Raw genomic sequence first — 18487 nt, forward strand, 5'->3', positions numbered from 1 at the left:
AATGACGCTTGAAAGGTTGATTTTGTTGAGTATACTCAGTACAATTGCTCAGACGCAAACAAGTCTGATTAAAAAGCAGCCAGTCTTCTCTTGAACACACCGGTGTTATTGACATAGCCGCTGCCAGTCATGATAATAGGTATGTCAGCGATTGATTCCTGCCAGATAAAGCTATCGATCTTGCAGGCGAAGCTGCTTCCACGCTCAAAGTAGCACGCGAGAGTAAACCAGAGTAATTGGCTAAGCTAGACCCAGGCATTCTCGAGATACATGTGCGCAGACTTATATATCATCTTGGTAAATACACTAACTCTTGCGGTAGATTGAGCTGGAATTCCTACAAAACGAAGACAATACACTGTCTAATGAACGTTAAAGTACACAATAAAAGCTTTTTAACGAATATTAAGACGATTCAGAGGGACTGACCAAGATTCAGAATAGAGAGCCCAGATGTCTAACGCTAAGGTCGCCAAAGAGGAGCTCGAGAGAGCGTAAATGCAAAGACACGGTAATCTCGAGCGGACATAGAGATTGCGCCAGGAAAGCATACCTATCACTTCAACGTGATAATGAGATAGCGGAGAAGCAAGCTGAAGAAGGGACGAAGATGCTCCTTGTGAAGGACAGAGTGGCCAGCGAAAACATTGCCAGAGCCATTTCCCGGATGACTGGCATACCAATCAGCAACCTCATACAAGGTGAGATTGAGAAATTGCCTTATGTTGTGTCTTGCTTTTTGCCGTTTTGTTTACACTAACAACCATACGCAGCTCGAAAAAATATTGAATGAGAAGATTGCTGGACAAAACCACATTATCAAACCATTTACAGATGTCGTGCGGCTATCAAGAGCTGGCTTGCGATCAGACGACAGATCCATTGCGTCAGAGATGAAAACACGAAAACAAATAATAAATTACAAGTACAAATTAGATTTTTTGTTATTCAGCAAACCAATTGCACATGGCTCGAAATTTGCAGCAGGAGACCAATTTGAGTGGTTTGAAGGGGAGCTGTTGAGGATGGCGTGTATATCATTCAATCTCGATTCCATGGACGTGAGTGATGTTAAGGGAGTGCTACTGTCTTCTAGAGTGGATAATACGACATCCCAGTACTTAAATTTCAACCAATCAATTGCTTCATTTGTGGAGTGTACGAGCACCTTTAGAGAAGGGAGATTCTCATGAGTAGAAGAATGCCTCAATTGCACGAATTTCAAAGGCAAATCAATCTGCTTAGCGAGGTGGTATATAGACCTGGCGAAAGAGAATTGCTGTAATGGGTCAACGAGACCATTAACAAATCTAATAAGGGACATGCTACATATAAGCTGTTTCTGATTTACGCTGATATCCCCTCTCGCCGAAATATCCAAGCATTCTAATAAAGAAAGCGTGGATTCAATTGAGTGTGGGCAATTACCCCTATTAATCCAAAGCCTGAGAGTGTTTAAGCTGTTTCTATAATCACCACCAAACAACCCATGATAAGTTTCTAGAAATTCATTTTTATTACACCACGGTGTCGTCCTCATTAGATCTCACGGGGATTATTATTAAGCCTCTTTCCACCACAACCATCATGGCAGAATCCACCAAATCAAATAAATCTAAAATGCTTGCACAGAAGCAATCATCCCCTTCTGAGCTCGTCCCTTCAGATATTCTCCTCGACAGATTCAACGCTTGGAAGACTATCACCAAGAATCTCATCGCTTACTTTGAAGGTGTCGCCGACATTGAATCTAACACGGCGAGAGAGTTGACTAAGCTCGGTGGCGTTATCCAAGTCCCTTTCAAAGAGGGTTCTCAATTTATGGGCCACGGCGGTCTCCAGGATGTCTTCTTCGAGGTCCGCGATAGATCAAGATCCATCGCTGACCACCACGCAAACCTCGCTAAGACTATCGATGGCTCTATCGTACAGCACCTACACAAGCTCCATGCCGAAGTCAAGGCTCACATTCGCAACATTGCCAATGACACCTCCAAGTGGGTTAATTGCTCCCGTGATTATTACATCACTGACAAATTTTCAGATTAGCCACTTCCGTTGCTAGAGAGAGAGAGTACTCTATGCGCACCGTCTCTGACCTCCAAAAGGCAATCACCACCACTAAGAACACCCCAACCTCGATTGCCGCAAGAGATGATCCTTACTTGATGAACTCTTTGGTCGCTAAGCAGCTCCAGAAGCAGGTTCAAGAGGAGAATGCTTTGCAAAAGTCCATCGTCATTATGCAGCAAAATTCAGCTCAATTCGAAGAGGGTATAACCTCTTCTCTCCAGTCTGCCTGGTCCACCTTTGACGAGTGGCAGTCTAGGATGTCATACGAAGTCCAAGACACCTGGAAGGGTATGGGTCAAATGTTCGCTTCCTTGGAACCAGACGCTGAGTGGTTGGCTTTCGCTGACAGGACCGACCACCTTATGGACCCAGAGACTCCTCTCCGTCAACAAGAGCTCATCGACTATCCAGGCAGAGACGATCCATCCGTCTTGCCAGTACACGTTGGCTGGCTCGAGCGCAAGAAGAGATTCACAAAGTCTTACAGAGAGGGCTTCTATGTCCTCACACCTGCTGGCTACTTACACGAGTTCACCTCTCCTGATCCAAAGAGCCAGAGCGTCCCATCACTCTCACTTTTCCTGCCAAACTGCACCTTAGGTCCACCATCACACTCTTCCACCTCCAAATCGCACAAGTTCCACTTGGAGGCCAACAAGTCTGGCAAATTCTCGAGAGACCATTCGTACACATTCAGAGCGAGATCGCACGAATCTATGTCCGAATGGTGGAACGATCTCAGAATGCTCGTATCGAGATACCTGGTCGCGTCTGAGACTATGGATAGATCAGGTCCAATTGCTGCCGCCGTCCGCAGCGCCGGCTACATCTCCGAGTCAGAAGAAGAGGGCGGCTCAAGTCTCGAGGAAGAAGAGGAGACGTTCAGCGAGACGTACGAAAACCAGCCAACAGAGGCTGAGCAAAGCCATCTCCAGCACGCCAAAGAGGACGAGGAGGTAGCCAGAGCGCACGTCGACGAGGCCGAGACAGACTCGGAATCTGAGCTCGAAGAGGAGGATGAGGAGGAGGCCGCGCCGGCTTATACCTCCCCTAGAGCCTCGTCCGGCATCCAGGTCGGCAAGGATGGCATCGTCGAGAAGCCCACTGTGAAGGTCGGCAGGAAGTCCTCCAAACGCTCTTCCAAGACGCAGCAACCGGAAAAGCTCCTCACGGGCGAGAGCCTCGACAAGGAGGAGCACGACGACAGTCAGAGCCCTGGTCTCCTCGGTAAATTCAAGGAGGTATTTATCAAGTCGACCGAAAATCCCGCCGAAAATGCACCAGCTGATGAGAAGACAGCCGCAAACACCGCTCAGGCCCAAAGCACCGCTGCTGCTGCGTAGAATGGGAGGATCAAAGCGCTAAAGTGGGATACTTTGCTTCGTGTGGCGTTTTCTTTAGCGTGCTATCATGCCACTGCTAATTCTATCTACTATCTACTCTTAATTCTAATACATTCATGACTAACGCTCTCTTGGATCTCTTTATCTTAACTTATAATTATACTGTTATGATTTTTTTTTGAGGAATGTGTGTGGTATGCAGTGTGTGCAACGCGGTGTATACACTCATGTGTATGTAATTTATGGCTAATAAGGTCACAAAACACCCGGAAATCATACAAAACACAAGTCACGCTGACAAACATTACAGAGCTGATAATGCTTTCTTCAATATTCGTGTTGATTTCGGCTAATTAGTTAATATCGAGGTGGCATTTGTTATCTCCATGGACTGTCCTAATCCACGCCTGGTCAAGTGATAGGGCTGTCAAGATTTTCCATCCAGGCAGCAGTCTTGCATGGAGGTACCACTGTGAGCTTTCACTGTACGTGATGCACCACAGGCCATTGCTGCTCATGCTAACAAGTCAATGGATAGTATCGAAAAGGGTGGTTGGACTATCAGGGCCGGTGAAAGGGCAAACGAGTATAATCGAAATATCGTTTTCACTTCATATGCATTTAGACATAGATTGCTTTGGTGTGTGTGTGACTACATGCAACACTCGATATTCAATGAGCTAAAAGCGGTCATCTCGTACACTTTGTGCGTAAAAGTCTGCCCTTTGACACATTAATGCGTCTCAAAAAGATTAGACAAATCGAATCTACGCCATAGCCCTAGGTCTCGAAACAAAGAGGGGCAAAAATGTTCGTCAGGAGCAGGACTCGAACCTACGCACCAGATGGTACTTGATAACGTCTGAGACATTCAAGTCAAGCGCCTTAACCACTCGGCCATCCTGACTATAGGTGCCTACCCTACCTGCGTAACTAATACATCGAGCAAAATGCAGGAACGGGTAACATGACATCATGGTCGCTATGAGAACAATGAGAATAAAGAATAATGAAGATTATGCATGATTATGCACGAGGACAATGAAGATAACGAAACAATGGGAATAAACCCTAAAATTCTAAACTGTTTAAACGACTACTTTTTCTTTTGATACATCTCAGACTTAATTCTTTTATTAATCTCAGCGCCTTGCCCTTTTTGTAGAGTTTCACCTCACAAAGATCAAGACGTTTACACTGACATCTGCAAGTTGAAACTTCTGCCTTACTTTAATCCGCAGCGCAGAAGATCTGATCTGGCAAAGCGGGTGCGCGGCTGCGCAGTGGGAATTGCGTGTGCACGAGTGTAAAAGGCCTAGTACTCCCCCCACGGTTGAGCGTTTGCTCCGGGAGCGGCTTTGATTAAGCTTCCCCGTGGTACGCAAAGTGTGGCCACACAGATCCGCTCAGGCCATTTCCCTACTGCCAAGTCTTAACGATTCCAATTAAAACTGTCCGACTCACCACTTTGCAGCAAGTGCAATGAAGTAGACAGTATACCACGCAGGATTTTCAGATGTAGGAAGTTCGATCAAGCAAGATTATCGTTGAGGAGGAGGATATATGGATTGGGTTTAAGGTTCGAGATGAAATATATGCTTTCAAACGAAGAAGCTCTCAAAGCTCTCTACGAGTTCTTCAAAAACCAGCTCAGCACCCAACCGCGCACCTCCGTTAGCTCCACGTAGTTACCTCCCAATTGCGGCACACGTGCCAAGAATTGCATTCCTCTGAGTCACTACAATCATCAGCTTTCGATACACAAGAAGTATAGATAGGCGAAGATTATTAATCGTTGTAACGCTTTTGACTATATATTATTATTTCTACCTATCATCTCCAGATCGAGAATGTCATGTTTAATGACTAGTGCGTCGTAGGACCTTGATAAATGCAAAGTCGGAGATTCTTGAATGTCATTCTGCAGCGATTGTTTTTGCGATGAATTTATTGCGAATAGCGTAGTGATGTGCACTGTACTAGTCCAATTGTGACATGCTGCAAAGAGTGTGATTTGGTTGTTAGTTTTCTACATATCTAATGTCCGACTTTTCCAATTTAAATGCAGTCTTAAACGCCTTTTCTTGCTTTTTTCCTGGAGCTGACATTGAGTCGTGTGGACCACACGCGTCTGAAAGCGCAAAACGCGTCTGATAAGCTGAGTACTTGAGTTATTTGGGTGTTTGTGATGTAAATCAGCCTGCAGAAATAAGGTGCATCGAATGGGTAAAGATTCAAGGTGAAGCTGCCATTTCTGTGATGCAAAGCCAATACACAGAAAGGGTGATAGTGAGGCAGTATGCTTTTTACTGATTTACCAATTTACTTCTGATAAATCCAGCTGAGGTGAATTTCAAGGTGTTCTCTTGCACGCGGTGGTCAGATGTCAAGGCATCTCTTGCCCTCTCACCACCATCAAGATATCAAAATGAGCACACTCAAACCAGCTGCCCCGCTATCCACAAGGAATAGCTCACCGGTGAAGAAGGGCGACGATGGTGATATCAGCAGCCCGCACGAGTTGACCGCGTTTGTGAGTTGAATGCAGCAACGCTTTCGAATCTCACGGGAATCAAGGTAGAGGATGTGCTCAACAAGCTCGATACGAAGTTCGACACTATGTCCGGAGTTGTGTTAGAGAAGATGGATGAAATGGCGGATCGCGTTGATAGCCTCGAGAATAGTATTCAGGGCCTGGTCAATTCAGCTGGAACGCTATCGCCCAGGCCTTCTTCTCCTCGGTCTCCAAGGATTTGATAGGATAAGTCTGAAGCAATGACGAGGATGCAGAATATACCTTACACCTCTTGACTTGGAAATACCAGCTTAAATGTAAACAAATGATCCGACTTTTTGATATACATGATTCCAATTCAGAAATGCATTGATTGGGAATATACACACTAGGTTTAGAGCTTCTCTTGACGAACCAAGCGCTATCAACCACTCTGTAAAACTTGTAGCGCTCATCTTGAGTCGAGTTTGAAGGAATAGGCGCAATTGCTAGATATGGCTCGACTTGTAGCATTCCAGATTTGAGACAAGGCAAATTATTCTTCAGATGACTTTCGATTGCACCGATAAAGCGATAAGTACAAAGTCCTATAGAGGTGACAATCTCAAAGTGTGTAATATTCTAAGCATGATTGCAACTCCATATGTAAGGAAAGGGAGCGCGCAATCGTAGCTTTCTATTATGTTATCACTCAACATTTTGAGCTCTTTGATTCGACTGGCTCGCTGAACAAGTGCCAAGATCTGGGTATGTGGCTCTTTGTAATCAGAGATTGGACCAAATCCAACTTGAAAGGTTTGGATGGGTGGTATGGCCTTGACTATATCAAAATAGCTGAAAGGAGCGTTGAGCGTAGCAGCTGGCCCATTAATCTTGAGCTCTCTTAATTGGCCTAGAAAGAGTTTGAATCTAATTGTGCCCAATTTACGTTAAAAAATTGGCTTTTTGCTTTGTCTTTGATAAGATGGTCGAGATCCCGAATAAGCTGGTCTGAACGCGTGCCGTGGTGTGCTTTATCAATATCTCAAAAGATTTGGAATTTGCGCATGCCATGGCGTATTTCTGTCCTTCTTTTGATTTGTGGATGATAAGACTGATGAATAGTAAGAGACCAGAATAGATATGGGTATGCGAGGTTATGCAGATGTTTGCATAGCTTTGAAAAGCCAACATTCACTTTGAGTAACTGGATTAGGATATCATCCGGTAAATCGAAGAGATTCACTGTGTTGGTTCAGATATGAGGCGAAGTGGGGTAAGAATAGACTATATCATACTTTATATAATACTTTGCGGCTAACTACAATAAAAATAGGGTATATTCTCGACCAAATCGTTAAAACGAAACAACAACACCGACAATCGCAGCGATGAGACACCCTATACAGAGGGGCACGCTGACGAGTGCAGCGATACGGCATCGAAGAACCCACCTGTCCGGATAATCACGTGTGAGAGGTGGGAGTAAGCTGAGGTCCGGATCGCTTGAAACGAATTTACGCGGTTTGACACCTTGTTTGAAGAGATGGTTGGCCGAAGTTGGATTGTTAGAAGAATCCTGGTTGCCCCAGCTGGTAGCTATAGAGGATTGCGATGGGTGTGCATCCATAGCAGCGCCGCTGTCACTTCTTGCGAAACTAGCACTGCCGCTCGAGCTATTTCTCTTGTGTGTTGGTTTTTCTGACAGCGCAGTTTTCTCCTTATCGTTGTTCTGTTTCTCGGTCTCACGGATTTTGAATGCCAAGTTGATTTCATTCCATTCACTCGCCCAGTCCCTCCGCCTATCATCTGCTTTGACTCTCTGCACAGCTGCGCCGTCACGCGAATCCAGCGTCCACCCACCAATCAGCCACACCGCGGGCCCGAAGAGGAAGCCCAAGAAAAAGCAGTTAGACGCCGCACTCGAGTTCTCAGCATCGAATATGCGTGCCAAAAAAGACTTGCTCTCCAGTCCTATATCCGGAACATCCTTTACGCTCTTAATTGCGTCTGACGGCAGTGAAGCTAGTGCTCTGGCCACCGACTGCGATGATGATGCTTGTGTGTTTTCTATGTCGTGCAAATCCGAGTCGTAGACATGGATAGAAATGTGACTATCAGAGTCCGAGCTGTTTTCTGTGGTATCTGGGATGTTTGCTGATGCAGATGGCGATAAAATGTCTAAAATAATTGTCAGGTACGCAAGGTATCGGACAAACTTCACCCACTGCTTTTTCGCATCTTTTCCCAGAATGAGGGCAGTCTTTGGCGCGAATTGGTGGTATCTTGACGGTCTTCGAAACTGCTGTCGTCGAATGCCGACTTGGGTTCGCCTTCTTCTTTGAATTTGACATTGTTCGCGAGCCTAGATGCATCGTTACTGTTGTTACGAGAGCTTGCTGGTGTTGGCGACCTAGGGCCATCAATTCCAGCCTCTTCTTCCTCCTCCTCCTCCTCATCATCACCTTGCTCTTCTTCAGGAACCTCTTCAATCCGTGAGTCGTTGTTCATAAGCTCTGTTGTGCGAGCATTCTTGAGAGTTTTAGGAGTGCGATGAGTGTTTCCAGGACTCATTGGGTGCAAGACCGGGGTTGAGGTTGTTCTAAACTTGGGAGGTGTCGGTGGGGGTATGTAGTACAAACGCTCGACCGAAGGAGACGTTTGGGTGAGCTTTGGCGGTACTGCGAGGGGCGGGGATGCGTATACTGGCTCTGGAGTTGGTGGTGGAGCGTTGTTCTTGCTATTCTCCTTGTCATTTTCAGCGCGTCGCTCCTCCTCATCGCCAATTACGATAAGGTCCGCGAGCTTGGTCTCATTATGAGTCTTTACATCACCCTTATCCTTCTCCAATCTTAAAGACGCGCTTATCGAGGGTGGTGTGTTAGTTAGCGAGGGCGGTGTGGATGGATGTACGCCGCTGCTGACATCAAAAAGAGAACTCGCGCTATCAGAGTCAAATAGAGATTCTCTTGGTGATTTGAGATCTTCTGAGTATAGCTGAGGATAGCGAGTGGTGTGAGCGGTGTGAGCAGTGTGTGTGGATGAGTTATTCAGCTGTAAAGGCGGTGGACGTTTTCTCTCTGAATCAAGTGACATGCTCAAACCAACGCTAAGCGTTCAACTCTACGCCCGCTATCGCATAATCCCCTTCAAAGCAGCAGATTCATACCAACCGGGATGAATCTGCGTACGCTTGCATTCCAAACTAAATCACACAGCAGCCATGATGTACTCGTGGCTGTCTCCAAAAATTAAATTTGTACCAAACCGGTTACTCTCCAAGCCTTCTTCTCTCAGTGCGTCCAACAAGTCCCTCCAGAAATGTCGTCAAGCAATTCAGACAAAGAGGCGCACAGATCGAGCACCCATCCACGGATAGTCTGTGGCGCTGTGCCAATCGACTACGACTCCAAACAGATACTGCTCATTTCCTCAAGGAAACACCAGGGCAATTGGGTACTCCCAAAGGGCGGATATGAGCTATCTGATGTGCGCCTGGAAACGGCAGCGTCGAGAGAGGCTTATGAGGAGGGTTTGTCAAATGCACGTAGCCGTGACTATCTTTGATGTAGATTACAGCCGGCGTGATTGGTCAAGTGAGGAATTTGATTCTATCAATCGACGACAAGCGGCCGATAAAAACGCTGTCTGATAGTGATCCTTTTATACCCAGAGCGCGTTACCACTTCTTCGAGTAGGTGGCTGCGTTGAAGTGGCGCTATTCGCATGCTCACCCAAATTAGAATATCAGTTGAAGATCTAAACAACACGTGGCCGGAATCTGGGGCCTCGTTCCCGTTGCGCCACGAAGGAGCGGAGAGGGTCTTCTGATCTCTATTGGCTTCACTCTCAAGCCGGCTCTCTTGAGAGTAGATGCACGTAGTTTACCAGGACCAAAGTCGAAAGATGCAGAGAGAGAGCAATAGGTAGGATGACTTCCACACAGGCGGCCAGGATGCTGATTAAGCTTCCCCGTGGTACGCAAAGTGTGGCCACACAGATCCGCTCAGGCCATTTCCCTACTGCCAAGTCTTAACGATTCCAATTAAAACTGTCCGACTCACCACTTTGCAGCAAGTGCAATGAAGTAGACAGTATACCACGCAGGATTTTCAGATGTAGGAAGTTCGATCAAGCAAGATTATCGTTGAGGAGGAGGATATATGGATTGGGTTTAAGGTTCGAGATGAAATATATGCTTTCAAATGAAGAAGCTCTCAAAGCCCCTCTACGACTTCTTCAAAAACCAGCTCAGCACCCACCCGCGCGCCTCCGGTAGCTCCACGTATTTACGCGGCACACGTGCCAAGAATTGCATTCCTCTGAGTCACTACAATCATCAGCTTTCGATACACAAGAAGTATAGATAGGCGAAGATTATTAATCGTTGTAACGCTTTTGACTATATATTATTATTTCTACCTATCATCTCCAGATCGAGAATGTCATGTTTAATGACTAGTGCGTCGTAGGACCTTGATAAATGCAAAGTCGGAGATTCTTGAATGTCATTCTGCAGCGATTGTTTTTGCGATGAATTTATTGCGAATAGCGTAGTGATGTGCACTGTACTAGTCCAATTGTGACATGCTGCAAAGAGTGTGATTTGGTTGTTAGTTTTCTACATATCTAATGTCCGACTTTTCCAATTTAAATGCAGTCTTAAACGCCTTTTCTTGCTTTTTTCCTGGAGCTGACATTGAGTCGTGTGGACCACACGCGTCTGAAAGCGCAAAACGCGTCTGATAAGCTGAGTACTTGAGTTATTTGGGTGTTTGTGATGTAAATCAGCCTGCAGAAATAAGGTGCATCGAATGGGTAAAGATTCAAGGTGAAGCTGCCATTTCTGTGATGCAAAGCCAATACACAGAAAGGGTGATAGTGAGGCAGTATGCTTTTTACTGATTTACCAATTTACTTCTGATAAATCCAGCTGAGGTGAATTTCAAGGTGTTCTCTTGCACGCGGTGGTCAGATGTCAAGGCATCTCTTGCCCTCTCACCACCATCAAGATATCAAAATGAGCACACTCAAACCAGCTGCCCCGCTATCCACAAGGAATAGCTCACCGGTGAAGAAGGGCGACGATGGTGATATCAGCAGCCCGCACGAGTTGACCGCGTTTGTGAGTTGAATGCAGCAACGCTTTCGAATCTCACGGGAATCAAGGTAGAGGATGTGCTCAACAAGCTCGATACGAAGTTCGACACTATGTCCGGAGTTGTGTTAGAGAAGATGGATGAAATGGCGGATCGCGTTGATAGCCTCGAGAATAGTATTCAGGGCCTGGTCAATTCAGCTGGAACGCTATCGCCCAGGCCTTCTTCTCCTCGGTCTCCAAGGATTTGATAGGATAAGTCTGAAGCAATGACGAGGATGCAGAATATACCTTACACCTCTTGACTTGGAAATACCAGCTTAAATGTAAACAAATGATCCGACTTTTTGATATACATGATTCCAATTCAGAAATGCATTGATTGGGAATATACACACTAGGTTTAGAGCTTCTCTTGACGAACCAAGCGCTATCAACCACTCTGTAAAACTTGTAGCGCTCATCTTGAGTCGAGTTTGAAGGAATAGGCGCAATTGCTAGATATGGCTCGACTTGTAGCATTCCAGATTTGAGACAAGGCAAATTATTCTTCAGATGACTTTCGATTGCACCGATAAAGCGATAAGTACAAAGTCCTATAGAGGTGACAATCTCAAAGTGTGTAATATTCTAAGCATGATTGCAACTCCATATGTAAGGAAAGGGAGCGCGCAATCGTAGCTTTCTATTATGTTATCACTCAACATTTTGAGCTCTTTGATTCGACTGGCTCGCTGAACAAGTGCCAAGATCTGGGTATGTGGCTCTTTGTAATCAGAGATTGGACCAAATCCAACTTGAAAGGTTTGGATGGGTGGTATGGCCTTGACTATATCAAAATAGCTGAAAGGAGCGTTGAGCGTAGCAGCTGGCCCATTAATCTTGAGCTCTCTTAATTGGCCTAGAAAGAGTTTGAATCTAATTGTGCCCAATTTACGTTAAAAAATTGGCTTTTTGCTTTGTCTTTGATAAGATGGTCGAGATCCCGAATAAGCTGGTCTGAACGCGTGCCGTGGTGTGCTTTATCAATATCTCAAAAGATTTGGAATTTGCGCATGCCATGGCGTATTTCTGTCCTTCTTTTGATTTGTGGATGATAAGACTGATGAATAGTAAGAGACCAGAATAGATATGGGTATGCGAGGTTATGCAGATGTTTGCATAGCTTTGAAAAGCCAACATTCACTTTGAGTAACTGGATTAGGATATCATCCGGTAAATCGAAGAGATTCACTGTGTTGGTTCAGATATGAGGCGAAGTGGGGTAAGAATAGACTATATCATACTTTATATAATACTTTGCGGCTAACTACAATAAAAATAGGGTATATTCTCGACCAAATCGTTAAAACGAAACAACAACACCGACAATCGCAGCGATGAGACACCCTATACAGAGGGGCACGCTGACGAGTGCAGCGATACGGCATCGAAGAACCCACCTGTCCGGATAATCACGTGTGAGAGGTGGGAGTAAGCTGAGGTCCGGATCGCTTGAAACGAATTTACGCGGTTTGACACCTTGTTTGAAGAGATGGTTGGCCGAAGTTGGATTGTTAGAAGAATCCTGGTTGCCCCAGCTGGTAGCTATAGAGGATTGCGATGGGTGTGCATCCATAGCAGCGCCGCTGTCACTTCTTGCGAAACTAGCACTGCCGCTCGAGCTATTTCTCTTGTGTGTTGGTTTTTCTGACAGCGCAGTTTTCTCCTTATCGTTGTTCTGTTTCTCGGTCTCACGGATTTTGAATGCCAAGTTGATTTCATTCCATTCACTCGCCCAGTCCCTCCGCCTATCATCTGCTTTGACTCTCTGCACAGCTGCGCCGTCACGCGAATCCAGCGTCCACCCACCAATCAGCCACACCGCGGGCCCGAAGAGGAAGCCCAAGAAAAAGCAGTTAGACGCCGCACTCGAGTTCTCAGCATCGAATATGCGTGCCAAAAAAGACTTGCTCTCCAGTCCTATATCCGGAACATCCTTTACGCTCTTAATTGCGTCTGACGGCAGTGAAGCTAGTGCTCTGGCCACCGACTGCGATGATGATGCTTGTGTGTTTTCTATGTCGTGCAAATCCGAGTCGTAGACATGGATAGAAATGTGACTATCAGAGTCCGAGCTGTTTTCTGTGGTATCTGGGATGTTTGCTGATGCAGATGGCGATAAAATGTCTAAAATAATTGTCAGGTACGCAAGGTATCGGACAAACTTCACCCACTGCTTTTTCGCATCTTTTCCCAGAATGAGGGCAGTCTTTGGCGCGAATTGGTGGTATCTTGACGGTCTTCGAAACTGCTGTCGTCGAATGCCGACTTGGGTTCGCCTTCTTCTTTGAATTTGACATTGTTCGCGAGCCTAGATGCATCGTTACTGTTGTTACGAGAGCTTGCTGGTGTTGGCGACCTAGGGCCATCAATTCCAGCCTCTTCTTCCTCCTCCTCCTCCTCATCATCACCTTGCTCTTCTTCAGGAACCTCTTCAATCCGTGAGTCGTTGTTCATAAGCTCTGTTGTGCGAGCATTCTTGAGAGTTTTAGGAGTGCGATGAGTGTTTCCAGGACTCATTGGGTGCAAGACCGGGGTTGAGGTTGTTCTAAACTTGGGAGGTGTCGGTGGGGGTATGTAGTACAAACGCTCGACCGAAGGAGACGTTTGGGTGAGCTTTGGCGGTACTGCGAGGGGCGGGGATGCGTATACTGGCTCTGGAGTTGGTGGTGGAGCGTTGTTCTTGCTATTCTCCTTGTCATTTTCAGCGCGTCGCTCCTCCTCATCGCCAATTACGATAAGGTCCGCGAGCTTGGTCTCATTATGAGTCTTTACATCACCCTTATCCTTCTCCAATCTTAAAGACGCGCTTATCGAGGGTGGTGTGTTAGTTAGCGAGGGCGGTGTGGATGGATGTACGCCGCTGCTGACATCAAAAAGAGAACTCGCGCTATCAGAGTCAAATAGAGATTCTCTTGGTGATTTGAGATCTTCTGAGTATAGCTGAGGATAGCGAGTGGTGTGAGCGGTGTGAGCAGTGTGTGTGGATGAGTTATTCAGCTGTAAAGGCGGTGGACGTTTTCTCTCTGAATCAAGTGACATGCTCAAACCAACGCTAAGCGTTCAACTCTACGCCCGCTATCGCATAATCCCCTTCAAAGCAGCAGATTCATACCAACCGGGATGAATCTGCGTACGCTTGCATTCCAAACTAAATCACACAGCAGCCATGATGTACTCGTGGCTGTCTCCAAAAATTAAATTTGTACCAAACCGGTTACTCTCCAAGCCTTCTTCTCTCAGTGCGTCCAACAAGTCCCTCCAGAAATGTCGTCAAGCAATTCAGACAAAGAGGCGCACAGATCGAGCACCCATCCACGGATAGTCTGTGGCGCTGTGCCAATCGACTACGACTCCAAACAGATACTGCTCATTTCCTCAAGGAAACACCAGGGCAATTGGGTACTCCCAAAGGGCGGATATGAGCTATCTGATGTGCGCCTGGAAACGGCAGCGTCGAGAGAGGCTTATGAGGAGGGTTTGTCAAATGCACGTAGCCGTGACTATCTTTGATGTAGATTACAGCCGGCGTGATTGGTCAAGTGAGGAATTTGATTCTATCAATCGACGACAAGCGGCCGATAAAAACGCTGTCTGATAGTGATCCTTTTATACCCAGAGCGCGTTACCACTTCTTCGAGTAGGTGGCTGCGTTGAAGTGGCGCTATTCGCATGCTCACCCAAATTAGAATATCAGTTGAAGATCTAAACAACACGTGGCCGGAATCTGTGAGTTGTGGTGGGATACATTGGTAACTCATCTAAACAGCATCAGAAGGAGCGTGAAAGGTGTTGGTTTTCATTGAGCGATGCGCTGCATAGAGTCAGCTGGAGGGACGAGCAGAGGGCTGCACTTCTCGCGTGTAGCTTGAACCCGCCATCAAGTTAGTACAAGTTATACAGCCTCAGCAGCTAGTTTGGATTAAGTCTTTGTATCATTATCTATATCTCACCACATGTCTTGCAAGTCGTTCGATACATGCTTCTCGTGATTTTGCTAACGAGAAGGCCAAGGCCAAGGCACAAAGGAGTTCACCTATAAGAACAAATCACTACAATGAAACGATACTTTAGGCTAACAAATATTAGTTATCGGCTTAAAATTTAGATCAGGGCGAAATACCGCAATCACTTTGACAAACGTGCGAAGATGTAGTTACGTAGACCCTCGTCGTGTGATGATAGACCAAGTGGCGCGATTATTGCTTGAAGTGTATAAGCACAGTAGTAATACCAAGTTCTTAACGCATTCGGTACTTTTTTTTTTTGGCTCTTCGGGAGGCGACTTATGGGAGTACGGCCGGCATCATGATGTTTAGATTACTTAGCAAGATAAATTTAGACGCGGTGAACGCTAAAGCTGTAATATCTCATTCAAGTGTTTGGAAACGCTACATCAGACATCACGCACAATCATCCTCATCATTGCCAAGATCAGTTATGTCATACGCAGATTAATTCTATGATTGAAATTCGAGCGATTATAATATTATTCTGGTATGTACGAAAGGTCAATTTTAAGTTAAATCAAAGTCTTTTGGTAAAAAGGATGCGATGCAAAATGTATGACCGATGAGAGATTCGAACTCCCGACCTCCAGATAGCACCTTCTATTGGAATCTGTTGCGCTACCACTGCGCCAATCAGCCTCTAAATTGGAGCTTCGAAACGTTAAATAAGTACCCATAATTAATAGATCTAACTATTTGCGCTGCAATTCGGCGAAATGCTACGCCTCACGAAATATTCAAACCATAATTGACTACGTATCAAAAATACCTCGGTGGTTCTGTGTAATTGAAAACCATCAACAATTTACAAATTACGATGCTAGTCAAGAAACACTTCCAGTAAATTCAGCACCCCTTTGACTCCTCATGCTTTATGAAGTATTGATGGATGCAGTTTATAGTATATATCTCTTAAGAATATACTCAGATTTCATCATCATAATCATCGGCGAAATCACGCAGGAAAGGGAGCTATAGGCATCTGACTTTCATGATGTAATACTCGAACAAAATCAATGTAATAATTCAGTCGGACATTCCCTAATCTCGCAAGTTGACACTCAAATATCAATAAAAGGATGTGAATGAGATAAATATGCGGTCTAGAAATACGAGATGATCATAGACAAATCACTTGACCCTTCAAGCCTTCTTATAGATGTCGAAGGGATCTCGTTTGATTTTCTTGTATGAATTCTTGGTTGGAGATGTGTGGTTACTACCAATTAATGCGATCTCTTGCTGCGTCAGACAGTCATCAAGGCTTAAGGCAGTGAGCTTGAAATAATGCTCAGTCTAGGAAATACTTACTGCTTGTTAATAGTATCGTTCGACATATTCGGATCGCCAGTGATGTTAAATTTCTTGGCGCAAACGGGACATTTGAGAATATCGGGTGCATCTGGAGCATTCGATGTACCTGCACACTCTTTCTCCGTTTCTTTGCGCTTTGGCTTTGGTATAAATACATCTACATCGCTATCACTCTCGTCGAGATCATCGAAGAAAGGTTTCTGTTGTGTCTTGAGGGTATCAGATGTATGCTTGTCTTTAGATGCATCACTTGCTGTTGTATTTCCACTCTCATCGAGATCGTTGAAGAAAGGTTTTTGTTGTGTCTTGAGGGTATCAGATGTATGCTTGTCTTTAGATGCACCGCTTGCTGCTTCAATCTCCTTTTCTTTTCCGAGAACTGGCTTTTCGATGATTTCAACATCACTATCAGTGTCATTGGGGGTATGGTTTTTACTACTTTCCTGCTGCTGTTTGGTCAAGAACTGAGTGATTTCACCCCTAGCGCTGCCGACAAACTGTAGGTTAGTAAGACGCACTCCCAGTAGCCGCAGTGTCAATGGTAGCTCTCTCTCTAAGAGCCCTCTCGCGACTGGCCATATATCCTCAGAGGTGCACACGAAGCGCTCCACCGACATGGCCCGTGTGAAGTTCTCAAACGTGTGTTTCTTATACTTGAGCGTAACAGTACGTCCTTTGAACTGGGTTCTTCTAAGATCGGCTTCGAGTTCATGGCAGAGCATGTGCAATTTCTCCAGAAGAGCAATGCTGTCTGAGAGAGGCTGGAATGTTTTCTCTGTGCCGACACTCTTCCTGTCTTCCCTGCAAGGTTTGTTAGCAGGCGGTTAAAGTGTGCTGCGCTGTACGCACTGCTTCGCTGGAGCGACAACGTTGCTGAATATACCGAGATAGGCGCGTAGGAGACCCTCCGACTGCAGCTCTTTGCGCAGGAGGTGTATCTCCACCAGATGTTCTGCTATATCGCCGCATGCATTAATACCGAGGGATTGTAGCAGACGCTCGTTGATGCGACCGATGCCAGGCACCTGCTCAAGTTGCAGTGCATCTGCGTAGCTAAAATCAACAACCCACCTTGCGTATCGGGAGATCTTTCATGAAAGCGCGTACGGCATCCAGGGAGAACTGCATAGTATATTCACCATTTGGTTTGTTCTGTGGTGTGTGTTGGTGGCGTGCTTAGGTAAGTTATCACGCCTCACTTTATCTGAACAGATCTGGATTAAAGTTGTATTACGTCAGACGTATTTCTATGTGTATGTGCGCACCTTGGCTAATGTTTTGTTAGGTGCGACGCCCGTCGACACAGTGAGACCTGTCTCTGCATGCACCGCGCTGCGTAGACGCTGCGAGACCTCTTGTGGCGTGAGGGCATGTTCATTCATGTACGCAGTCACGCTTGAGGATTGTGAGTATGACACTACTCAGCACTCTTTACCCACTTGAGATACGCTTCATCAAGCGATGCTGCTGCCATATTCTCGTCGAATCGCGCGAAGATATCCATCACCTGCCTGGACTGCATAGTAATGTGAATGAGTGCCATAGAACACTCCACCAACCCACCTTATCGACATATCTTTCCATCCGCATGGGGACTTCAATGAAATGATCGCACAACTTCCGCGCTATGAAGCACGGCATGGCTGAGCGAATGCCATACTTTCGCGCTTCGTAAGACGCAGTCGTGAGGATGCCTTTACCGACGCCAAATGGCTTTCCATGGAGATCTGGGTTGTCGAGCACTTCCACGGCAGCGTAAAACATATCCATGTCACAATGCATTATAAATTGGCTCAAGTCGCGCTCAGCGTCCATATTCTTTAGTGTGCTATGTACGGAGTGCAATATTGACGACTGATTTGCATTCTCCAAGCGCTGTTTGAGAATATTTTGGATAGCGGCTACTTTCGCCGTTGTGTGCTCGTCACGCTTTACCTCATTGTTGAAGAAGCGTCCGCCTTTGCTGGCATCGTGGATAATGTGGTTGATGCGCTCTTGGTTGGAATCTAGACCAGCCTTGCCAGCGGAAGGACCGGCTAGCCTGCGTAGCAGACTGTTGCTATCTGATGATGATGACGACATGTAAACAAGAATGCAAAAAATACAATAAGCT

General features: G+C 45.8%; 9 protein-coding genes and 2 non-coding genes across 11 annotated transcripts; 5 read left to right on the forward strand and 6 right to left on the reverse strand.

Moving 5' to 3' along the window:
* Window positions 1-919: 919 nt before the first annotated feature.
* Window positions 920-1324, reverse strand: J056_000419 (Protein LAS1; the record flags this gene model as incomplete). The annotated part of the gene is made up of 1 exon (XM_009267817.1): window positions 920-1324. The coding sequence occupies one exon, from the start codon at window positions 1322-1324 to the stop codon at window positions 920-922; it is 405 nt and encodes a 134-aa protein (XP_009266092.1).
* A 263-nt stretch (window positions 1325-1587) lies between these two features.
* J056_000420 (uncharacterized protein) lies at window positions 1588-3416 on the forward strand (the record flags this gene model as incomplete). The annotated part of the gene is made up of 2 exons (XM_009267818.1): window positions 1588-1997; window positions 2045-3416. 2 exons carry the CDS (start codon window positions 1588-1590, stop codon window positions 3414-3416), a joined length of 1782 nt encoding a protein of 593 aa, XP_009266093.1.
* An 813-nt stretch (window positions 3417-4229) lies between these two features.
* J056_004868 lies at window positions 4230-4323 on the reverse strand. Its single transcript has one exon. It is a non-coding gene; the product is annotated as a tRNA-Ser (tRNA).
* A 1521-nt stretch (window positions 4324-5844) lies between these two features.
* J056_000421 (uncharacterized protein) lies at window positions 5845-6173 on the forward strand (the record flags this gene model as incomplete). The annotated part of the gene is made up of 2 exons (XM_009267819.1): window positions 5845-5949; window positions 5994-6173. The coding sequence occupies 2 exons, from the start codon at window positions 5845-5847 to the stop codon at window positions 6171-6173; spliced, it is 285 nt and encodes a 94-aa protein (XP_009266094.1).
* A 1094-nt stretch (window positions 6174-7267) lies between these two features.
* Window positions 7268-9006, reverse strand: J056_000422 (uncharacterized protein; the record flags this gene model as incomplete). The annotated part of the gene is made up of 2 exons (XM_009267820.1): window positions 7268-8091; window positions 8139-9006. 2 exons carry the CDS (start codon window positions 9004-9006, stop codon window positions 7268-7270), a joined length of 1692 nt encoding a protein of 563 aa, XP_009266095.1.
* Window positions 9007-9231: 225 nt separating this feature from the next.
* On the forward strand, window positions 9232-9741 carry J056_000423 (Diphosphoinositol polyphosphate phosphohydrolase DDP1; the record flags this gene model as incomplete). Its single annotated transcript, XM_009267821.1, has 3 exons — window positions 9232-9442; window positions 9490-9604; window positions 9654-9741. 3 exons carry the CDS (start codon window positions 9232-9234, stop codon window positions 9739-9741), a joined length of 414 nt encoding a protein of 137 aa, XP_009266096.1.
* Window positions 9742-10930: 1189 nt separating this feature from the next.
* On the forward strand, window positions 10931-11259 carry J056_000424 (uncharacterized protein; the record flags this gene model as incomplete). The annotated part of the gene is made up of 2 exons (XM_009267822.1): window positions 10931-11035; window positions 11080-11259. The coding sequence occupies 2 exons, from the start codon at window positions 10931-10933 to the stop codon at window positions 11257-11259; spliced, it is 285 nt and encodes a 94-aa protein (XP_009266097.1).
* Window positions 11260-12353: 1094 nt separating this feature from the next.
* On the reverse strand, window positions 12354-14092 carry J056_000001 (uncharacterized protein; the record flags this gene model as incomplete). The annotated part of the gene is made up of 2 exons (XM_009267399.1): window positions 12354-13177; window positions 13225-14092. The coding sequence occupies 2 exons, from the start codon at window positions 14090-14092 to the stop codon at window positions 12354-12356; spliced, it is 1692 nt and encodes a 563-aa protein (XP_009265674.1).
* A 225-nt stretch (window positions 14093-14317) lies between these two features.
* J056_000002 (Diphosphoinositol polyphosphate phosphohydrolase DDP1) lies at window positions 14318-14939 on the forward strand (the record flags this gene model as incomplete). Its single annotated transcript, XM_009267400.1, has 4 exons — window positions 14318-14528; window positions 14576-14690; window positions 14740-14779; window positions 14826-14939. The coding sequence occupies 4 exons, from the start codon at window positions 14318-14320 to the stop codon at window positions 14937-14939; spliced, it is 480 nt and encodes a 159-aa protein (XP_009265675.1).
* A 677-nt stretch (window positions 14940-15616) lies between these two features.
* J056_004867 lies at window positions 15617-15699 on the reverse strand. Its single transcript has one exon. It is a non-coding gene; the product is annotated as a tRNA-Trp (tRNA).
* Window positions 15700-16203: 504 nt separating this feature from the next.
* Window positions 16204-18456, reverse strand: J056_000003 (DNA polymerase kappa; the record flags this gene model as incomplete). The annotated part of the gene is made up of 8 exons (XM_009267401.1): window positions 16204-16324; window positions 16372-17175; window positions 17224-17399; window positions 17446-17526; window positions 17574-17588; window positions 17640-17769; window positions 17814-17890; window positions 17938-18456. The coding sequence occupies 8 exons, from the start codon at window positions 18454-18456 to the stop codon at window positions 16204-16206; spliced, it is 1923 nt and encodes a 640-aa protein (XP_009265676.1).
* Between the last annotated feature and the right edge of the window lie 31 nt (window positions 18457-18487).

This window comes from Wallemia ichthyophaga (genome assembly GCF_000400465.1).
Source record: "Wallemia ichthyophaga EXF-994 unplaced genomic scaffold scaffold1, whole genome shotgun sequence".
NCBI classification, from domain to species: Eukaryota; Fungi; Basidiomycota; class Wallemiomycetes; order Wallemiales; family Wallemiaceae; genus Wallemia; species Wallemia ichthyophaga.